The sequence below is a fragment of the Anguilla rostrata genome, chromosome 13 (assembly GCF_018555375.3).
Source record: "Anguilla rostrata isolate EN2019 chromosome 13, ASM1855537v3, whole genome shotgun sequence".
Lineage (NCBI taxonomy): Eukaryota > Metazoa > Chordata > Actinopteri > Anguilliformes > Anguillidae > Anguilla > Anguilla rostrata.
This window is the reverse complement of record NC_057945.1, coordinates 18983338-19000915: the sequence shown is the minus strand read 5'-3', so window position 1 is coordinate 19000915 and position 17578 is coordinate 18983338. Positions and strand designations below refer to the sequence as shown.

The following is a 17578-nucleotide window of genomic DNA, read 5'->3' as shown; positions in this document are numbered from 1 at the left end:
AAAACTCTTCGGGCACTTTCACAGTAGCAGCAAACACCCCGTCAGCAACTATTCCAGCTCTGACGAGCTGCTTCCTCCGCCCCAGTCTTGATCAGATCCAGAGTATCAATGTTATAATGGGGAGATGTTGGTCGCTGTAGCAATTATGGGGCAGGCCTCTGATGCTCACAGGCCTAAAAAAAATTTTAAAAGACCAAACAGGGATCTTAGCTGTATTTGCATTATGCCTGGTGATGCAATCTTGCCACAACATTTAGGTCTCAACTTCGGTGACTTCATGGATTTGTCCCAAGTAGGGGCTGTTGGTTTACAAATTAGGTGCTGCAAACGTTTACCGTAACGTTCAGGAAACGTTCTGAAAACCTGGACATTAGGTTGGGTGAGCCATTCCTGGGCCAAAACCTTCCAAATTCACTGGGCCAGACATGCACATCGTGTCCGAACATGAAATACTGAAAATAATGAAATGCACACACGCACAGCTCAAGTCTTTAACAGCTTTATTCATGATCACACTAAGTGCTCCCATTACAGAATATCCTTAACCGTTTTTCTATTTTTTTTTTTTTTTACTGTATTTTTTTAATTATTTTTTTTAGTTTTAAACAAAGTAGAAAGAATACAGAGATCATGTTCTACAAGGTTCACTCACCCCACCCATCACCCCCAAAAAATAAAAAGCATAAAAACAAGACAAAAGCAAATAATGGGGCACGGGTCCCAGCCAAAGCCAGGAAAAGTAACATTCACAAAGCCAACAAGAGCGCCACCTGCAGGTGTGCAGGGGTGTGGCGGGCAGAGCACCCTCAATGCACCAGACACCTACGGTTCCTTCCATATCGGCTCCCATGGCAATAATTCAGGAATAAAAATCGGACCGCAGTACGCATGTGCTCCATTTCATTATTATTTATTTTTAAATACGTCTTCCACAGCATACATTTTTTGGTGCGGTCATAAATCTGCAACATTTTCATTTGGGTGAGGGAGGGTCAAAAATCCAAAGCAGATGGATGCATCCCCACAAAAAAAAAAAGCAAGGAGGGAAAAAGATATTTGCAGGAGTCGGCTTCTGTAATAAGAACAGTAGGTTAAAGGAACACAACATGTATGAGTGTAGGCATATGATGTGATATACTACAGTGTAGCTACACAGTAAATAAAATAAAAAAACAGTACTGTTTAAGGTCTGAAGAACATGCTCCTCAGACATAATCCACCTGATCAGAGAGGTTCCCACACATCTTTCCTACATGAAACTATGAAATATCCAATTCCCTCTGTCTCACCCTCATGGTTTCATTGGCTGTGGAGGTATGGGGAAGGGGGGGGAATCACAAATGTTGATTTAAAAAAATAATAATACATTTACTGGCTCAAGCTATCCATTTCCCACACCTGATTTCTCCCACCAAGACACTTTTTGGCTGCTCTGTCAGATACGCATCCATGATCTTTTCCCCCTCATGCTCACAAGCTCCTCCCCACAGATCCCGATCCCTGGCCCCCGGGCCCCGCCCACAGCCTCAGCGGATGGTGTATCTGACGTAGGGCACTTCCACGTCCTCGTCGCTCAGGTCGTTACAGCACAACTCGAACACCAGCGCCCGAACGTGCTTCCCCAGCTTCTTCTTAGAGACCTTCGTCACGATCTCCGTCATCCTGGCGATGGGGGAGGGGGAGGGGGTGGGAGGGGAGTGTCCAATTACCTCACAGGATATTGGTAAAAGCAAGTTGCATTTCTCATACCATGAAATACATGCATGAATGTATACGCATTTCCTGAAGTGGAGTGCCTGCTACAGGCCTCTGTGTGTATGTGTGCGTGCGTGTCTGTGTGCATATGCGTGTGTGTGTGCATGTGAGTTGTATGTGAATGTAAAGGGGCGGGACTTACGGCAGCTGCAGCCTCTCTTTAAGTTTGGCAGCAGGCATGAAGAAGGAGTACAGCATAGACACACCCTGTGACAGCATGGTGATCTCCAGCTTGTGTTCATTCTGCAGCAGAGACAGTCCTTAGACACAAACCACACGCAAATACACACAAACACTCAAATACACAAACACATACGCAAATACACACACACCAAATATCATACAAAGCAGCATTTTAAGAGTTTTCAAAAAATGCTATTTTGCAAAAAAAAAAAAAAAAACTGGCAGACTTTGAGTCAACTTTGATGTGAGGTACCACCACACAGATTTAGAACTCTACCCAGAGTCTCCTTCAGAAACAATAAAGGAAAAATGAGAAAAGCAGGGTCCCGATGGAAGGATAAATAATCCCGCTGGCATCACCCTGACTAACTGAAGCGAACAGAAGGGCAAGATGAGAGTTGATGTTGATTAAAGGAACAAAATCCACTGGGAAAACAAACTACAAGGGCTAAGGAAAGAATCGAGGTTGAATTGGATGAAAGCTTGCCAGGATAAGTAGTAGAGGCAGAAACTCTGGGGGTTTTTTCAAGACCGGGCTGGATACCATCCAGTTTGTAGGTAAACGGTTAGCATCACGTTCACTTCAGGGGTAGGAAAATGGCAAGCGTTGTTGGGCTGAATGGCCTGTTTCCATCATTATGTTATGTCATGAAATAGAGGTGAAACACGAAATCCACTCGGCAAACTAACTACCAGGGCGAGGCAAGGACGGAGTTCAGCAAAATAAGGTCAAACAACAAAATAATCACAATCCAGAGGCACAGAGCAAATCTGAAGAGCGAGACTCTACAGGTGAACGGCAAACCGCACCTTTTCAAACCTAATAACCAGAGACAGAAATGGCCAATGTGATGAGCAACCGGAAAAAACTGAGACACTCCCACAAGACACAAACAAATGTAAACTCAAACTTACAATGGGTTGTAACAGAACACACACACACACACCTTAAAGTAGTCCAGGAACTGTTTGAGGGTCATCTCCTCCCCGTTGGGCTGCATGCCTTTCACCTCAAAGCGATCCCACAGGCTCCAGTCCACATCGTAGTACTGCAGTCACACACAGCACACGTCAAAACCTGGGCAAACAGAGGGCTCAAAGGCCCCGGGAACTCTGGGAGGAGGAGCGCTGGGGTTACCTTGTGTTTGGGAGCGGCGATGGGCTCGGAGAAGGCGAAGAAGGGCAGCGCCAGGTTCATGAAGCCGTTCTTGTAGGACTCGATCCGCTGGTGCCCCTGCACCAACTTCAGCAGCTCCAGGCACACCAAGCCCACCACCGCCGCTGTCGTCGTGGCGATGGCTGGGATGATCTTGCCCGCGATCAGCTTGCTCTGGGGAGGCGGGGAGGCAGGAGGGAGAGTATGAAAGCCCAGCCGCGGCGCCGGCGCGACCCGTGACCCTCAGAGAGCGGCCTGACCTTGTGCCTGTCCGCGGGGGGGATGTCGTAGTTCTCCGCTCGCAGGTTTGAGGCCGCCACGATGAAGTCCATGTGGAAATTTGAGTCATCGTCCTGGGATTAAAGAGTAAAACGTATAAACGCCGGTGTTTATTCAGGCTTGATGCAGGTTGATTCAGGCTGTCCTATCCAAGCCGGAGGAGCGGCGAGACGCACCTTCTCAAACTCAATGGGACAGAGCTTGAACTGGGACACAGCGTCGGCACTGGGGAGGACCACCTTCAGCTCCTCCAGTCTGGAGTCATCTGAGAGACAGCAACACACACGCCCGTGAGAAAGAAACACACACGCACACACGTACACGCGCCCGTGAGAAACAAACACACACACACACACGTACACGCGCCGTAAAACAACACACACACACCACTACCACACACATGTACACACACACACACACACGCGCCCGTGAGAAACAAACACAACACCCACACGCACATACACACACACACACACACGCCCGTGAGAAACAAACACACACACACACACACACACACACACGTACACACACGTACACACACACCCGTGAAAAACAAACACAACACACACACACACACGCGCCCGTGAGAAACAAACACAACACCCACACGCACATACACACACACACGCCCGTGAGAAAGAAACAACACACACACACACATGTACACACACGTACACACACACCCGTGAGAAACAAACACACACACACACACACACGTACACACACACACGCCCGTGAGAAACAAACACACACACACGCACGTACACACACACGCCCGTGAGAAACAAACACAACACACACGCACACATACAAGTGCACACACGCATACACACACATACACACCAGAAACACAAATGTCATAAAAACACGCACACACACATTTCAGAAACACAGGCACACACACCCATCAGGAGCACAACACAATAAACACAATAAAAAAACCCTTTTCATATTGTTATAGCCAACCACTGTTGGGTGGTTTTAACACCTTCACGAACAGCACCAATTTGCAAAAGTGCCTGCCTGCTCTTGGTCATGAATTTATCATTCAAAGTTTACTCTTATTTTCTTACTTTTGGACCTGTGTGAATATATGTGTATATTTGTGTTTTCTCTGTGTGAGAATGCATACTATTTAATTTAAAGAATTGTTTTATTGTAAGGTGTTTTGAGACATATGTTGGTGATAATGCACTTTAAATAAACTTGACTTAACTCGTTAACCCACAGAGAAAAAAAAAAGAAAAAACGTAATATACTCTCTCTCACCAACAGAGGCGTGGGAATTCTGCATCTCTTGGTCGGAGACGTGGATCTTGACCCCTGACCTGGGGGTGAAGGTGGGTACAGTGATCTTCTGGAGCAGCCGTGCCAGGCTGGCACGGTCCGTAGAGCCGGGCAGACCGTACGACTGCGCCAACAGGTTTGCAGCGGCCAGGATGTAGTCCATATGCAGGTCCTGGGAGAGAGGAGAGAGCTGAGCAACTGCATGGTCTGCGCAGTCGAATGCATGGTCTGCGCAGCCGACTGCAGTGTCTGCACAGGTGAGACGGGTGAGCCACTACGCAGTTTGAGGTGTGGTCAGTATTCTGACAGGGATTTGGGTTGACTCACATTGCTGGTGCTGAACTCCAGTGGGTGGGGGCACCGCTTCGGTCCGGACCAGAACGGAGCTCCTGAGCTGGTGAGCTGGGGGGGGGGAGGAGGAGGGGGACATCAGTAATGGTCTCCATGGTTACCAATGCCACCCATTCAAGCATGCGATCCTAAGAACTGCCGGTTAAACCCAAGCCATTTTGACTGCATGAAGATGCTTCTCCAAGGTTTCTAAAAGCATCGTTTACACAAAACCCGATCATGACGCTTTGAGGCGATCGCCAAAATCTCTCGACGCCGCACAGGACGCCTCCAAAGTGCAGTTTTCAAAACCACCGAGTTCCTGATCATTCTGGACGAATTCCAGACAAACGCTGTCGAGTGTCAGTTGACCGCTCGCCCTCGGTCTGTTACTGGGACACAGAAACACAGACTGATGCACAGCGGACACAGGCACCCCCAGCAGCAGGGCAGCGGGGCCTCACCTGGTCCGGGGGGAAGTTGTGCAGCAGCTGGCGGATGTTGTTGCTGTACTGCTGTTGCCAGTGGTTACGGGCCCATGTCACACAGTCCTCCCAGCTGTGGGGGCAGTCCGCCACCAGGCTGCGGTACACCGCCTCCAGAACCTCCAGCGGCTGCGCCCCCGGCAGCTTCAGAGTCCGCTCCATGAACTTAGGGTCTCTGCAGAAACACACACACACCCCTCAGAGTCTGCTCCATGAACTTAGGGTCTCTGCAGAAACACACACACACCCCTCAGAGTCCGCTCCATGAACTTAGGGTCTCTGCAGAAACACACACACCCCTCAGAGTCCGCTCCATGAACTTAGGGTCTCTGCAGAAACACACACACACCCCTCAGAGTCTGCTCCATGAACTTAGGGTCTCTGCAGAAACACACACACACCCCTCAAGTCCGCTCCATGAACTTAGGGTCTCTGCAGAAACACACACACACCCCTCAGAGTCCGCTCCATGAACTTAGGGTCTCTGCAGAAACACACACACACCCCTCAGAGTCTGCTCCATGAACTTAGGGTCTCTGCAGAAACACACACACACCCCTCAGAGTCCGCTCCATGAACTTAGGGTCTCTGCAGAAACACACACACACCCCTCAGAGTCCGCTCCATGAACTTAGGGTCTCTGCAGAAACACACACACACCCCTCAGAGTCTGCTCCATGAACTTAGGGTCTCTGCAGAAACACACACACACCCCTCAGAGTCCGCTCCATGAACTTAGGGTTCTGCAGAAACACACACACACCCTCGAGATCCGCTCCATGAACTTAGGGTCTCTGCAGAAACACACACACACCCCTCAGAGTCTGCTCCATGAACTTAGGGTCTCTGCAGAAACACACACACACCCCTCAGAGTCTGCTCCATGAACTTAGGGTCTCTGCAGAAACACACACACACCCCTCAGAGTCCGCTCCATGAACTTAGGGTCTCTGCAGAAACACACACACACCCCTCAGAGTCCGCTCCATGAACTTAGGGTCTCTGCAGAAACACACACACACCCCTCAGAGTCTGCTCCATGAACTTAGGGTCTCTGCAGAAACACACACACACCCCTCAGAGCCCGCTCCATGAACTTAGGGTCTCTGCAGAAACACACACACACCCCTCAGAGTCTGCTCCATGAACTTACATTCCATAAACTTAGGGTATCTGCAGTAGGACAACCACCTACTAAACCCCTGCGTATGGCAGGAGGGCGGGGCCAGGTGCACTGGACATGGTTTACGGAAGTTCCTTGCCCTTCAATACAAAGCCTCTTGAGATCCTACGATTAATAGGTAGTATGTGAATGCATTCTAGTATCATTTATACTCACGTGAGGTACTGCATCGCATTCTCAGCTGGCTGCTTGAAAAGGCCTTCAAACTCATCACGTGCCCACTGGAGGGAGGGAGAGAGAAACAGAGAGAGAGAGAGAGAGGCATTAATCACTGACCTTTTTGGTTTATGACCAAGCGTTTGAGGAAGAGCAAGTAGGCAGTGGGCCTCCTGACCTGCAGGGTGTGCTCGATGGCGTTGGGGAAGTTCTTGAGGGTGCAGATGGGGATGGACTTTTCAGGGGGGTCCTGGCTGGAGCTGTAGGACTCGGTCACGAACGGGATCACCACCTGCACGTTCCCCTTGGTCCCCAACGTCCCGGACTCCAACAGAGGCTTCCGGTAATACACACATCGGCGATCCATATACATGCCTGAAACACGGAGGTCAGAGAGAGCAGCTCAGGTTTTCACTCTGGGGCTACTGAATGTGTCAGGAGGATCGGGTGGGGGAACTATTAACACGATAACAGGTACACTTTGGTGGGAGTCACCCGTCTCTGTGCCTCTCTCTCGGTCTGTGTGTCTCTCTCTCTATCCCTCTCTCCCGAGCACACGCAGTGTTAACTGTGTATTTCTCTCTCCCCTGCAGGGCAGCGGGGGCCTCTCGCTTACGGGCGTCCACGTTGTCCAGCGCGTTGGCCACGCCGTCCAGGCTCTCGAAGAAGTCGTCGTCGTAGACGCGCTCGGTGTCGGGCCCCACGCGGTTCTGGTGGCTGCTGATCCGGATGGACGGGTTCATCTGCCTGACCGCCGCCGCCGCCGTCTCGCTCTTCATCTTCTGAGCTCAGAGAGGAGAGAGCGGGGAAAGCGGTCAGCAGCGCCCCCTTCAGGCGGGCCCAGGCCGGACGCTCACTCAACGAGGCCTGAGCGCTCCTTAGAAGTTCAGCTGAAGCATCTGAACGCACCCTTGGGAGGGGTAAGGGTTGGGCTGCTGATTAAATCACATCATACACACAGAGATGTATACACATATATACATACCCACACACACACACAGGCATGCACACACACACACACGCACGCGCACACACACACACGCACGCGCACACACACACGCACGCACGCACATACACACACACACACACACGCATGCACACACACACACACGCACGCGCACACACACACAGGCACACACACACACACGCACGCGCACACACCACCACCGCACACACACACGCCGCACGAATACACACACACACACACAGCATGCACAACCACACACACGCACACACACACACGCACGCACGCAATACCCACACACACACACAGCATGCACACACACACACACACACGGCACACACACACACCACCCACACACACACACACACACGCACGCACTCACTCACAACTAGAAATGAAGTTAAAATGGCACACATTTCACAGAAAATCCGTGCTTTGTTTTGAAGAAGAAACCGCCTCCAGTCGGTCTTCTTCACAACACAGCATGACGCTGTCTGTGGTGGTGGTTGAGTCATGGTCAGAGTGTGCTAAAACGGTCACTGGGCATGGAGGCGGTTGACACACAGTCACTATGTGTAAGGGTGGGGGGGGGGGACATGGTCACGGGGTTGGTAAAGGCACTGTCGCGGTGCGTGGCCCTCACCGACACGTCACCAGGCCGGAACAGGAACTGGCGGTTGAGGTTGGACTTCTCGATGGTGTCCATGTCGGTGACGATGACCTCGCCCTCCCCGCAGGCCAAGCCAATCATGGCAAAGTTCTTCAGCAGCTCGCAGCCAATGGCGCCCGCACCCACCTGTGGAGGAGGGGTGCAGGAATGTTTAATCGTGGTTCCGCCTAACGCCAACACACCCACATCGCGTTGACAAACGTGGAATGGTTAGGATTCAACACATGGTCATCTGAGCTCCACTGAACATAAATATCTCGTTTTCTTTTGCCACAGATGCATATGAACAGACGTTCTGTCGTAATTATATTTTAGCTGGTAGGACATTTGAGCCATGAGCTGATTACTCTCAGCCTTACCCAAGTGATGGCACTGGACCAAAAACATCAACAAAAACGCTCAAGATTTACATAATACCAATCAGAGCTGAACGCCACCAGCATTAGAGCCAGCGAGTAAGGAGTGGGTGAGAGAGGAAGGGAGGAATGGAGGGGAAGGAGAGAGAGCAGGGGGACAGAGAAAGAGATAAAGCTCTCTGCCCTTACCAGGAAGTATCTCCGTTTGGCCAGTTCCTCCTGCAGCTTGGAGCCGAACACAGCTATCTGTCCATCATAGCGACAGCTCCTCTGGAAAGAGAAACGATGTGTTAATACAGACAGCCAGCAGAGGGCAGCGCTGCACACTGCCAATACTACTCGCGATGTTAGCAAATGAAGGGAGAGGGTTTGTTCCCCACACAAACCAACGACAGGAAGTGAGAGAGATAGAGATAGAGAGAGATAGACCGTCACTCACAGGTGCACACTCCTCCTCTGTGGGTAGGGGCCCCTCCCCATCTGGCAGGCACTCCAGAGCATCGAAATACAGCCACTGCATCATGGGCATGAACTTCCCTGTGCAGGCCTGCAGGGGAAACGGAGGAGCGCGCTCAATACACGCGCACACTGCGCATTTCACAAGCTGCAGGCTGTACAGTTGGAGCTCATGCAGCCAGAGAGACACGCTGTGAGCGGAAGGGTCTAAACGGGTGCGTCAGGATCAAGCGCTACGTAGCTACGGCCTCACTGTTCACAGGAAGAGGAAAGCATCAGCTGACTAACTGGCAGCACAAGCACTGCTTTCAGGGGGAAGTGCTGAATGTTTTTGGTGTGCTGCAGCATGGTTCTGGTGGTGCTGCTGCAGGGTTTTTGGTGGGGGATGGAACAGGGCTTTTTGGAGGTGCAGGGTTTTTAGGGTGTTGAAACAGGGCTTTTTGGAGGTGCAGGGTTTTTGGGGGTGATGGAACAGGGCTTTTTGGAGGTGCAGGGTTTGGTGTTGGGCTTTGGGTGCAGGTTTGGGTGTTGAACAGGGCTTTTTGGAGGTGCAGGTTTGGGGGATGGACGGGCTTTTGGAGGTGCAGGTTTTGGGGTGATGGAACAGGGCTTTTTGGAGGTGCAGGGTTTTGGGTGATGGACAGGCTTTGAGTGCAGGTATTGGGGTAGGAACAGGGCTTTTTGGAGGTGCTGCTGAAGGGCTTTTGGGGGTTCTGTACCTTCATGACCTCCTGTGCCGCAAGGCCCCCAATAAAGGCATTGACGGGGGCCAGGTCTCCCGCCGAAACGTAGGCCAGCTTCCGTAGGACCCCCTCATCCAGCTGCTCCTGCTTGGCAGCCCCAGACTGGCTCTCGTTCAGCTCCTTAGTCAGGAGCACCAGCTCCTCTGCATCTGCCTGGGACAGAGAGCATTGCAGCACATGTTTGGGTCTGAGAGATCACCTGGGGTTCCAGGGTTTGTTGGGAGGGGGTCTGTACCTGGTTCCAGGGTTTGGGGAGGGGGGGGGTCTGTACCTGGTTCCAGGGTTTGGGCAGACGGCTGTGCTTCTTCTGGAAGGCATGGAGGGCCTGGAAGCCCAGGTGCAGCTGGCCTGGCCGGTCAAATTTAGCGAAGTCCGTCAGCACAAACTCTGGATCTGCCATCGAGGCTGACAGAGATTTCTGCACAGGAAGCAGGAAGAGAGGCCTGATGTCACAATTACCACATCATAACCACAACATAAACACAAGCACGCACTCAGTATCGCACATGCACACACACACACACACACACACACACACACACACACACACACTTACAAAGGAGATCCTCTTGGGCATCTTGACCTGAGAGACGATACCGCCTCGGATGTAGTCGGAGAAGGAGGTGGTGTCACAGATGCTGAAGGTGTAGGGTCCTGCGAACAGAAGTCAGAGATGGTGTGTTCATGTGCGTGTCTCAGTGGTGTTTGTGCGTCTGTAGCAATGTGCGTGTGTGAGTGTTCGTATGCACGTGTGAGAGTGTGTGCACGTATGCGTGTGTGTGCGCATATGCACGTGTGAGAGTGTGTGTGCGTATGCGCGTGAGAGTGTGTGTGAGTGTGTGCGTATGCGTGTGTGAGAGAGAGAGCGTGAGTGTGTGCGCGTGCGTGTGTGTGTGAGAGTGCATGTGAGAGTGTGTGTGTGTGTGAGAGAGAGAGTGTGTGCGTATGCGTGTGTGTGTGAGTGCATGTGAGAGTGTGCATGTGTGTGTGTGTGTGAGAGAGAGCGTGAGTGTGTGTGTATGCGTATGTGTGTGAGAGAGTGTGTGCGTGTGTGTGCGTGTGCTTGAGAGTGTGTGTGCGTATGCGTGTGTGTGTGTATTTGTGTGAGAGAGAGAGAGAGAGAGAGACAGTGTGTGCGCGTGCGTGTGTGTGTGAGAGTGCATGTGAGAGTGTGTGTGTGCGTGTGTGTGTGTGTGTGTGTGAGAGAGAGACAGAGTGTGTGCGCGCACGGGTCATACCCAGGGTTTTAATCTCCATAGGCTTGGCGCTGTTGAGCTCAGTCATTCCCTGCACCTCTGTGAATGTGACATAATCGCCACTTTCAAAGCCATGCCGAGCCTCGTCCAAACACGTCACCACACCTTGACTGTCCTGAGGGAGGGAGAGTGGGCGAGCGAGGCCCAAGGTCAGCACAGCGTGCTGCCCTCACGTACCCCCCCGTTCACCCCAGGTAAATGTGCTATGGAGCAGCTGAGGCAGGCAGGCAGCGCCTGTGAAGCAGCCCCTCAGTATCCCACATCCCCAACCACGAACCCACCTTTGTTACCATGGAGACCATGGTACTGAGGGGCTGCTCCCCGTTGGTGTCGAAAACCAGCATGTCCTCCCCGAAATCACAGAACAGCTGACTGCAAGCAGAGAGAGAAAGACTTTAACAGCGCAAAAACAAATGAACCACAGCTGCTGAGCATATACTCCAAAAGAGGAGCTCCCGCTTTCACGCTCACTTAAAACCAGTTTGTCCATTTCCCTCCCTTTTCGGCCATTTTGGAGTGCCCCTCTGTGTCTGGCTATCAGCCTGGACTCCCCCTGCACAGCATGCTGCTGGTCGGCTGCCGCATCTTCTGGCTCCAAAGACCTGTGCAGTTGCTCTGTCAGAGGACACTTCATGCACAGCTGGAGCAGGCTGATCCCTCAACTGACCAGAAGGGGTCGCTGGCGCACAAACGAACACACCACCGAGTGACGCTGCATCCGATTAACGCGTCACATTGCACAGGCGCAGTTAGGATTCCGCACCAGACCTAAGAGCCCATCCACAAACTGGAATGTGGTAGAAGAGCCTTACCTTTCACCTTTCAACACCTAATCAGATTTCACTGATAACACAAAGCACTAATCAGCCGGAACACACTCCTCCAGGAATCTAACAAAATAAAAATAAAAACTAGCCCCTATCTAGGAACAGATCTCGCCAACCCCTCATGATAAATCATGATTCCTCAATGTATCGTTGATTGGCACAACCCAAGCATGGGACAGGAGCGTGAGGTGTGGGAGAGGTGCGTACGGTTTGTTACAGGCCTGTGAGAGGTGTGGGCGAGGTGCGAGGCATTTTACCCAAACAGGCCGCGCGTGTCGGCGATGATGAGTTTGATTCCCTTGCTGTGGCATAGCTCCCCAATACGCCTCTGCTCATCCAGACTGGAGCAGGTCAGGACCACCACCTGCACAGACCACACACACAGTATTTACACACCACCACCTGCACAGACCACACACACAGCATTTACACACCACCACCTGCACAGACCACACACACAGCATTTACACACCACCACCTGCACAGACCACACACACACAGCATTTACACACCACCACCTGCACAGACCACACACACAGCATTTACACACCACCACCTGCACAGACCACACACACACAGCATTTACACACCACCACCTGCACAGACCACACACACACACACGCATTTACACACCACCACCTGCACAGACCACACACACACAGCATTTACACACCACCACCTGCACAGACCACACACACACAGCATTACACACACACCACGCACATTACACACACACACCGCATTACACACCACCACTGCACAGACCACAACACAGCATTTACACACCACCACCTGCACAGACCACACACACAGCATTTACACACCACCACCTGCACAGACCACACACACACACACTGCATTTACACACCACCACCTGCACAGACCACACACACAGCATTATCACACTACACACACAGCATTTACACACCACCACCTGCACAGACCACACACACAGCATTTACACACCACCACCTGCACAGACCACACACACAGCATTTACACACCACCACCTGCACAGACCACACACACAGCATTATCACACTGCACACACACAACATTTATACATCACCACCTGCGCAGACCACAAACATAGCATTATCACACTACACACACACAACATTTATACATCACCACCTGCGCAGACCACACACACAGCATTCAGACCACACACACAAAGCATTTATACACCACCACCTACGTAGACCACACAAACAGTATTTACACACCACCACTTGCAGACCACACACACAGCATTTACACACCACCTGTACAAACCACACACACACACACAAATACACACCACCCGCGCAGACCACAAACTTCTTACACACAACCAGGACAATGCTGCAGCATTCTCACTACCAACGCATGATTACAATCAAACAGACTGGTGTGTCGTGTACATGCTGCTTCTGCGCGTGTGTCTGCGCGTGTGTCTGCGCGCCTGATCTGTGCGCACATTTCAAGCATGTGCTGCGTGTATAAAGGTCACCCTGTGCTTGCGTATGTCATTTCTGATCTGGTGCAATGTGCCTCTCAGCTTACAGCCACAGCACGCTTCCGCGCTCTGCCAAGTGGCACGAACATTAGCATGACTGCATGAACACACACACAAGGCACAAACATCTGCATTACCACACAAACACCAACCCGTACAAAGCATGACTGTCGGCACGGTACCATGAACACCAGCACGCATGAAGCAGGGATGCTGGTGATGACGGCATGATCACACAAAACACACATAAGGCATGAACACCATGATCAAATGAACACAAACGCACACAGTGCACGAGCATCAGCACGATTACATGTAGGACACACACACAGGTCACGGCTGCTGGCGTGCGTTTAAAAGGACGCCAGCGCACGAGGCAAACGGAGCGGGCCTCACCTGGAACTGGGCGAGGTAGTCCCCGGAGAGAAGGCCGGTGTACGCCACCACGGGCACGTAGCTGTTCAGCTCCGCCAGGCGGGCCTGGCTCACCTCGGCACGGTTCTTCCCCAGGTCCCCCTCGCGGAGGTAAAACTGCGAGGGCACAGAGCGGGCTCAGAGACGGGCACAGAGCGGGCACAGAGACGGGCACAGAGCGGGCTCAGAGACGGGAGAGAGGTGGCCGACAGCAGGGAAAGGGCAATGGCTGCAGCTCGCAGCTGCAGTCCAATCAGAACATGGGTTTTGGGAGCCTGCCTCTCTGCACCACCCTCCCCCTCCCCCCCCACCTGACAGTGCTGAAGTACCTTAACTTCTTAGAGTAATTAAAGCACCCCTGTGAAAAGAACTAATAAAGGAAAGCTAATTATTTACTGGTAGAGACATACGTAAGCTTACACCTGTAAGGACAGCAGACTAATGAAAGCCAATTAGCCTGTGAGAAAAGCAAATTAATGGCAGTTTCTAACTGATTAATTACATACCTGAGAAGAAAGATCCCTCCACTCGGCAGGGCCCTGGTCGTGCAGGGTGACACTCTTGACTCCGCCCAGGATGACATTTTTGGCAATCTCCACACCCAGCCCCCGCAGGCCGGAGATGAGCACGTTGGAGCACTGCATGCGCTTCATGGCATCGTGCCCAAGCACGTAGCTGCAGGAGGCGGAGGAGAGAGGGGCGCTGGGTCAGAGCTGACACAGGGCTCCGCGTGCAGGCGCACGAACGACACGCAGCGGCGGCGGGCTGTCGCTGGGATACGGCCTCACCAGCGGCGCAGCGCTACGTTACGCTGTGCTTTAAACGCTGCGTGGTTCGTTACGCCCTGCAGCAGTGTGAAATATGCATCCTTTCATTGGGTGCCTATCCTGGGAGCTAGACCGGTGTTGCATGAGTACAGCCCAGCACCTACTGGATCAGGTAATGCATTAGCACAGACAAACACCTACAGGCTGTTACAGAGGAGGCCAAAATGACAGCGACCCAAGCATTTTTCACTATTTTACCTAAAATAAGTTACACTTGAGGAAAAATTTGATTGAAATCAATGTATTTGAAAATAATCAGAAAAATATGAGGAAGAAAGGTCAATTTTCCAACATAAGAACATAAGTTATGATGAGAACAGGCCATTCAGCCCAACTTGGCTCATCTCCTCTTGTTATACAGTTATTCCATATTTAGTCGCAGATATTGATAGAACGATGTGGTGTGATTACACAAGAATTCCTCTTATTTTGCTATTCAGTGAGCAGTGTTTTTCACTACTGTATAAGCATACCTTTGAGTTTGTTGGCTTTATCTTTTTGCAATGAAGGAATATTAATTTGTGGTGGTGAAACAATATTCATGAACTTATTAAATGGCTGAACTACACGACAAAGGTGACACTTAGAAACTCCATATTTGGCACAGTTGCTGTAGACAGTCGAATAATAAACCCAGAACATAGAATTATAGCTTAGCTGCAGGAACACCAATGTCTGAGTTGAGCAATATCAGTCCAGTGCCAGCATCCTAGCCACTGGGGCTTGCACAAATTGGTTTTAAAAAATTGATAGACACCGCCAACCTAGATGCTCTAGTTGATTAGCTATGATATACCATGGCATTTTATAATAGTCTGTCTGTGCAACACTAGTGCTAGCTTTAGCTGTACCAGACACTGCAGGTCACTGAAATATAAAGGGGTGGAGGCAGAGCAGTAACTGATAATGAACAGATGGATAAAAATAAAACTCACAGCTGTCTGGAGTACAGGCCTTCATCGATCTCCACTTCACTGCCATTCTTAGCCATGCCCTGGGAAAGACACCACATCAAGTCAAGCACAGAACCACACACAAAAACAGCCAGCTCCAGTACCTGAGCACGTATGCACGTATGCACGTACACCTACACACACACCAAGCAAAACACTGCCCAACACACACGCGTCAAGAAAAATACGGCCCCACAAAAAAATTTTTACATTTGGACGTGCAAAAAATTATCGGAACAGTTAAAAATGTTGAATGAGCAAGGGGGTGCCATCGTGATAATGTTGAAAAGGAGGCAGGTTATCAGTGAAAATCTTGGGAGGTTTGGCAGTGGCACAGAGTAGGAACTGAACCGTGCTTGATAGACAGCGCGTTTCTTACAGCCAGTGTCTAACCACAGTATTTTAGTACCTGGCCTCTTAATTGAAAAGAGCCACATTTTATCAGGTCACCACCACGTTGGAGGGAGGCTTTGCCAGTCTGGTTCTGCAGACCTGTTGAGAGTAGCAGCATGGTTACAGAACTCTCCCCAAGTCCTCATCTAACACACGTATACTGTGAGGCTGTTCTTGGAATGAAGACAGGGTCTGAGCCTGATCAAAGTCTGGGGAAACACAGCTCGGACTGTTTTAGGTATGGCCTCTCGCCGTCAAATCTCAACTGTTAGACAATGGCCCAGGCTTTCCCTGCTCTCAGCTACAACTGCAGGACTGCTTAGGAGGGACGCTCTCTGCCAGACACTGCCAGGCTGCTCTCTCTTAGGTACAACTGCCAGGACCTGCTTCTAGGAAAACTGCCAGGACTGTCTCTGCTTCAGGACAGCCAGGACCTGCTCTCCTGCTCTCAGCACAAACTGAATGCTCACAGGACAACTGCCCCAGGCTGCTCCAATCAAACTGCCAGGACTGCTTGCAGACAAACTGCCCCAGGACCTGTTCTCCCTGCTCTCAGGTACAAACTGCCCCAGGACCTGCTCTCCCTGCTCTCAGGTACAAACTGCCCCAGGACCTGCTCTCCCTGCTCTCAGGTACAAACTGCCCCAGGACCTGCTCTCAGGTACAAATTGCCCCAGGACCTGCTCTCCCTGCTCTCAGGCACAAACTGCCCCAGGACCTGCTCTCAGGTACAAACTGCCCCAGGACCTGCTCTCCCTGCTCTCAGGTACAAACTGCCCCAGGACCTGCTCTCCCTGCTCTCAGGCACAAACTGCCCCAGGACCTGCTCTCAGGTACAAACTGCCCCAGGACCTGCTCTCAGGTACAAACTGCCCCAGGACCTGCTCTCAGGTATGAACTGCCCCAGGACCTGCTCTCCCTGCTCTCAGGTACAAACTGCCCCAGGACCTGCTCTCAGGTACAAACTGCCCCAGGACCTGCTCTCAGGTATGAACTGCCCCAGGACCTGCTCTCCCTGCTCTCAGGTATGAACTGCCCAAGGATATAATAATATATTTTTAATACTGCAGCTAAGCTCATACACAATTCTTCAAATATCTTGACATACGATTTTATGAGATATCGTGACAACCTTAAAATGAATCCAGTACCCTAAAGATGTGTGTCAGTAACCCCACCTGCCTGAACCCCATGCTCCCCAAATACCTCAGCAGTGGCATGCACCAGAGAAGGTCGCCATATGCAAATGAGCCAAACACAAGATCTCAGGAGAGGGAGGGGTGGGGCTGCTGACTGCCACAGGTGCCTGATCGCTCAGTCCCACTCTTAGGTTACAGCTGCAGTCACACCACCCTGTAACAAACTCCCACTGCCTGGCTGAATGCAAGGGTCAAACTTCATTACTGA

General features: G+C 51.3%; 1 protein-coding gene across 1 annotated transcript; it reads right to left on the bottom strand.

Moving 5' to 3' along the window:
- Positions 1-483: 483 nt before the first annotated feature.
- On the bottom strand, positions 484-15819 carry LOC135238551 (ubiquitin-like modifier-activating enzyme 1). The gene is made up of 24 exons (XM_064306566.1): positions 15761-15819; positions 14505-14673; positions 13981-14115; positions 12344-12450; positions 11541-11631; positions 11242-11374; positions 10560-10657; positions 10275-10421; positions 9980-10156; positions 9244-9351; positions 8994-9074; positions 8422-8574; positions 7431-7596; positions 6993-7189; positions 6815-6879; positions 5455-5650; positions 4988-5062; positions 4643-4832; positions 3550-3638; positions 3355-3447; positions 3077-3268; positions 2886-2987; positions 1898-1998; positions 484-1662 (listed from the first exon to the last, which is right to left on the bottom strand). The coding sequence occupies exons 1-24, from the start codon at positions 15814-15816 to the stop codon at positions 1527-1529; spliced, it is 3057 nt and encodes a 1018-aa protein (XP_064162636.1). The 5' UTR covers positions 15817-15819; the 3' UTR covers positions 484-1526.
- Positions 15820-17578: the final 1759 nt, after the last annotated feature.

Bases quoted from the DNA above. Each gene is read 5' to 3' on its own strand.
- LOC135238551 (XM_064306566.1), bottom strand. From the start codon at position 15,816: ATGGCTAAGAATGGCAGTGAAGTGGAGATCGATGAAGGCCTGTACTCC. The intron at 6,880-6,992 runs GTCAGGAGGCCC...CCCTCCCTCCAG, and splicing joins CCATCGAGCACACCCTGCAG to TGGGCACGTGATGAGTTTGA. The intron at 1,999-2,885 runs GTGTGTGTGTGT...TCTCTGCTGCAG, and splicing joins AGTTCCTGGACTACTTTAAG to AATGAACACAAGCTGGAGAT.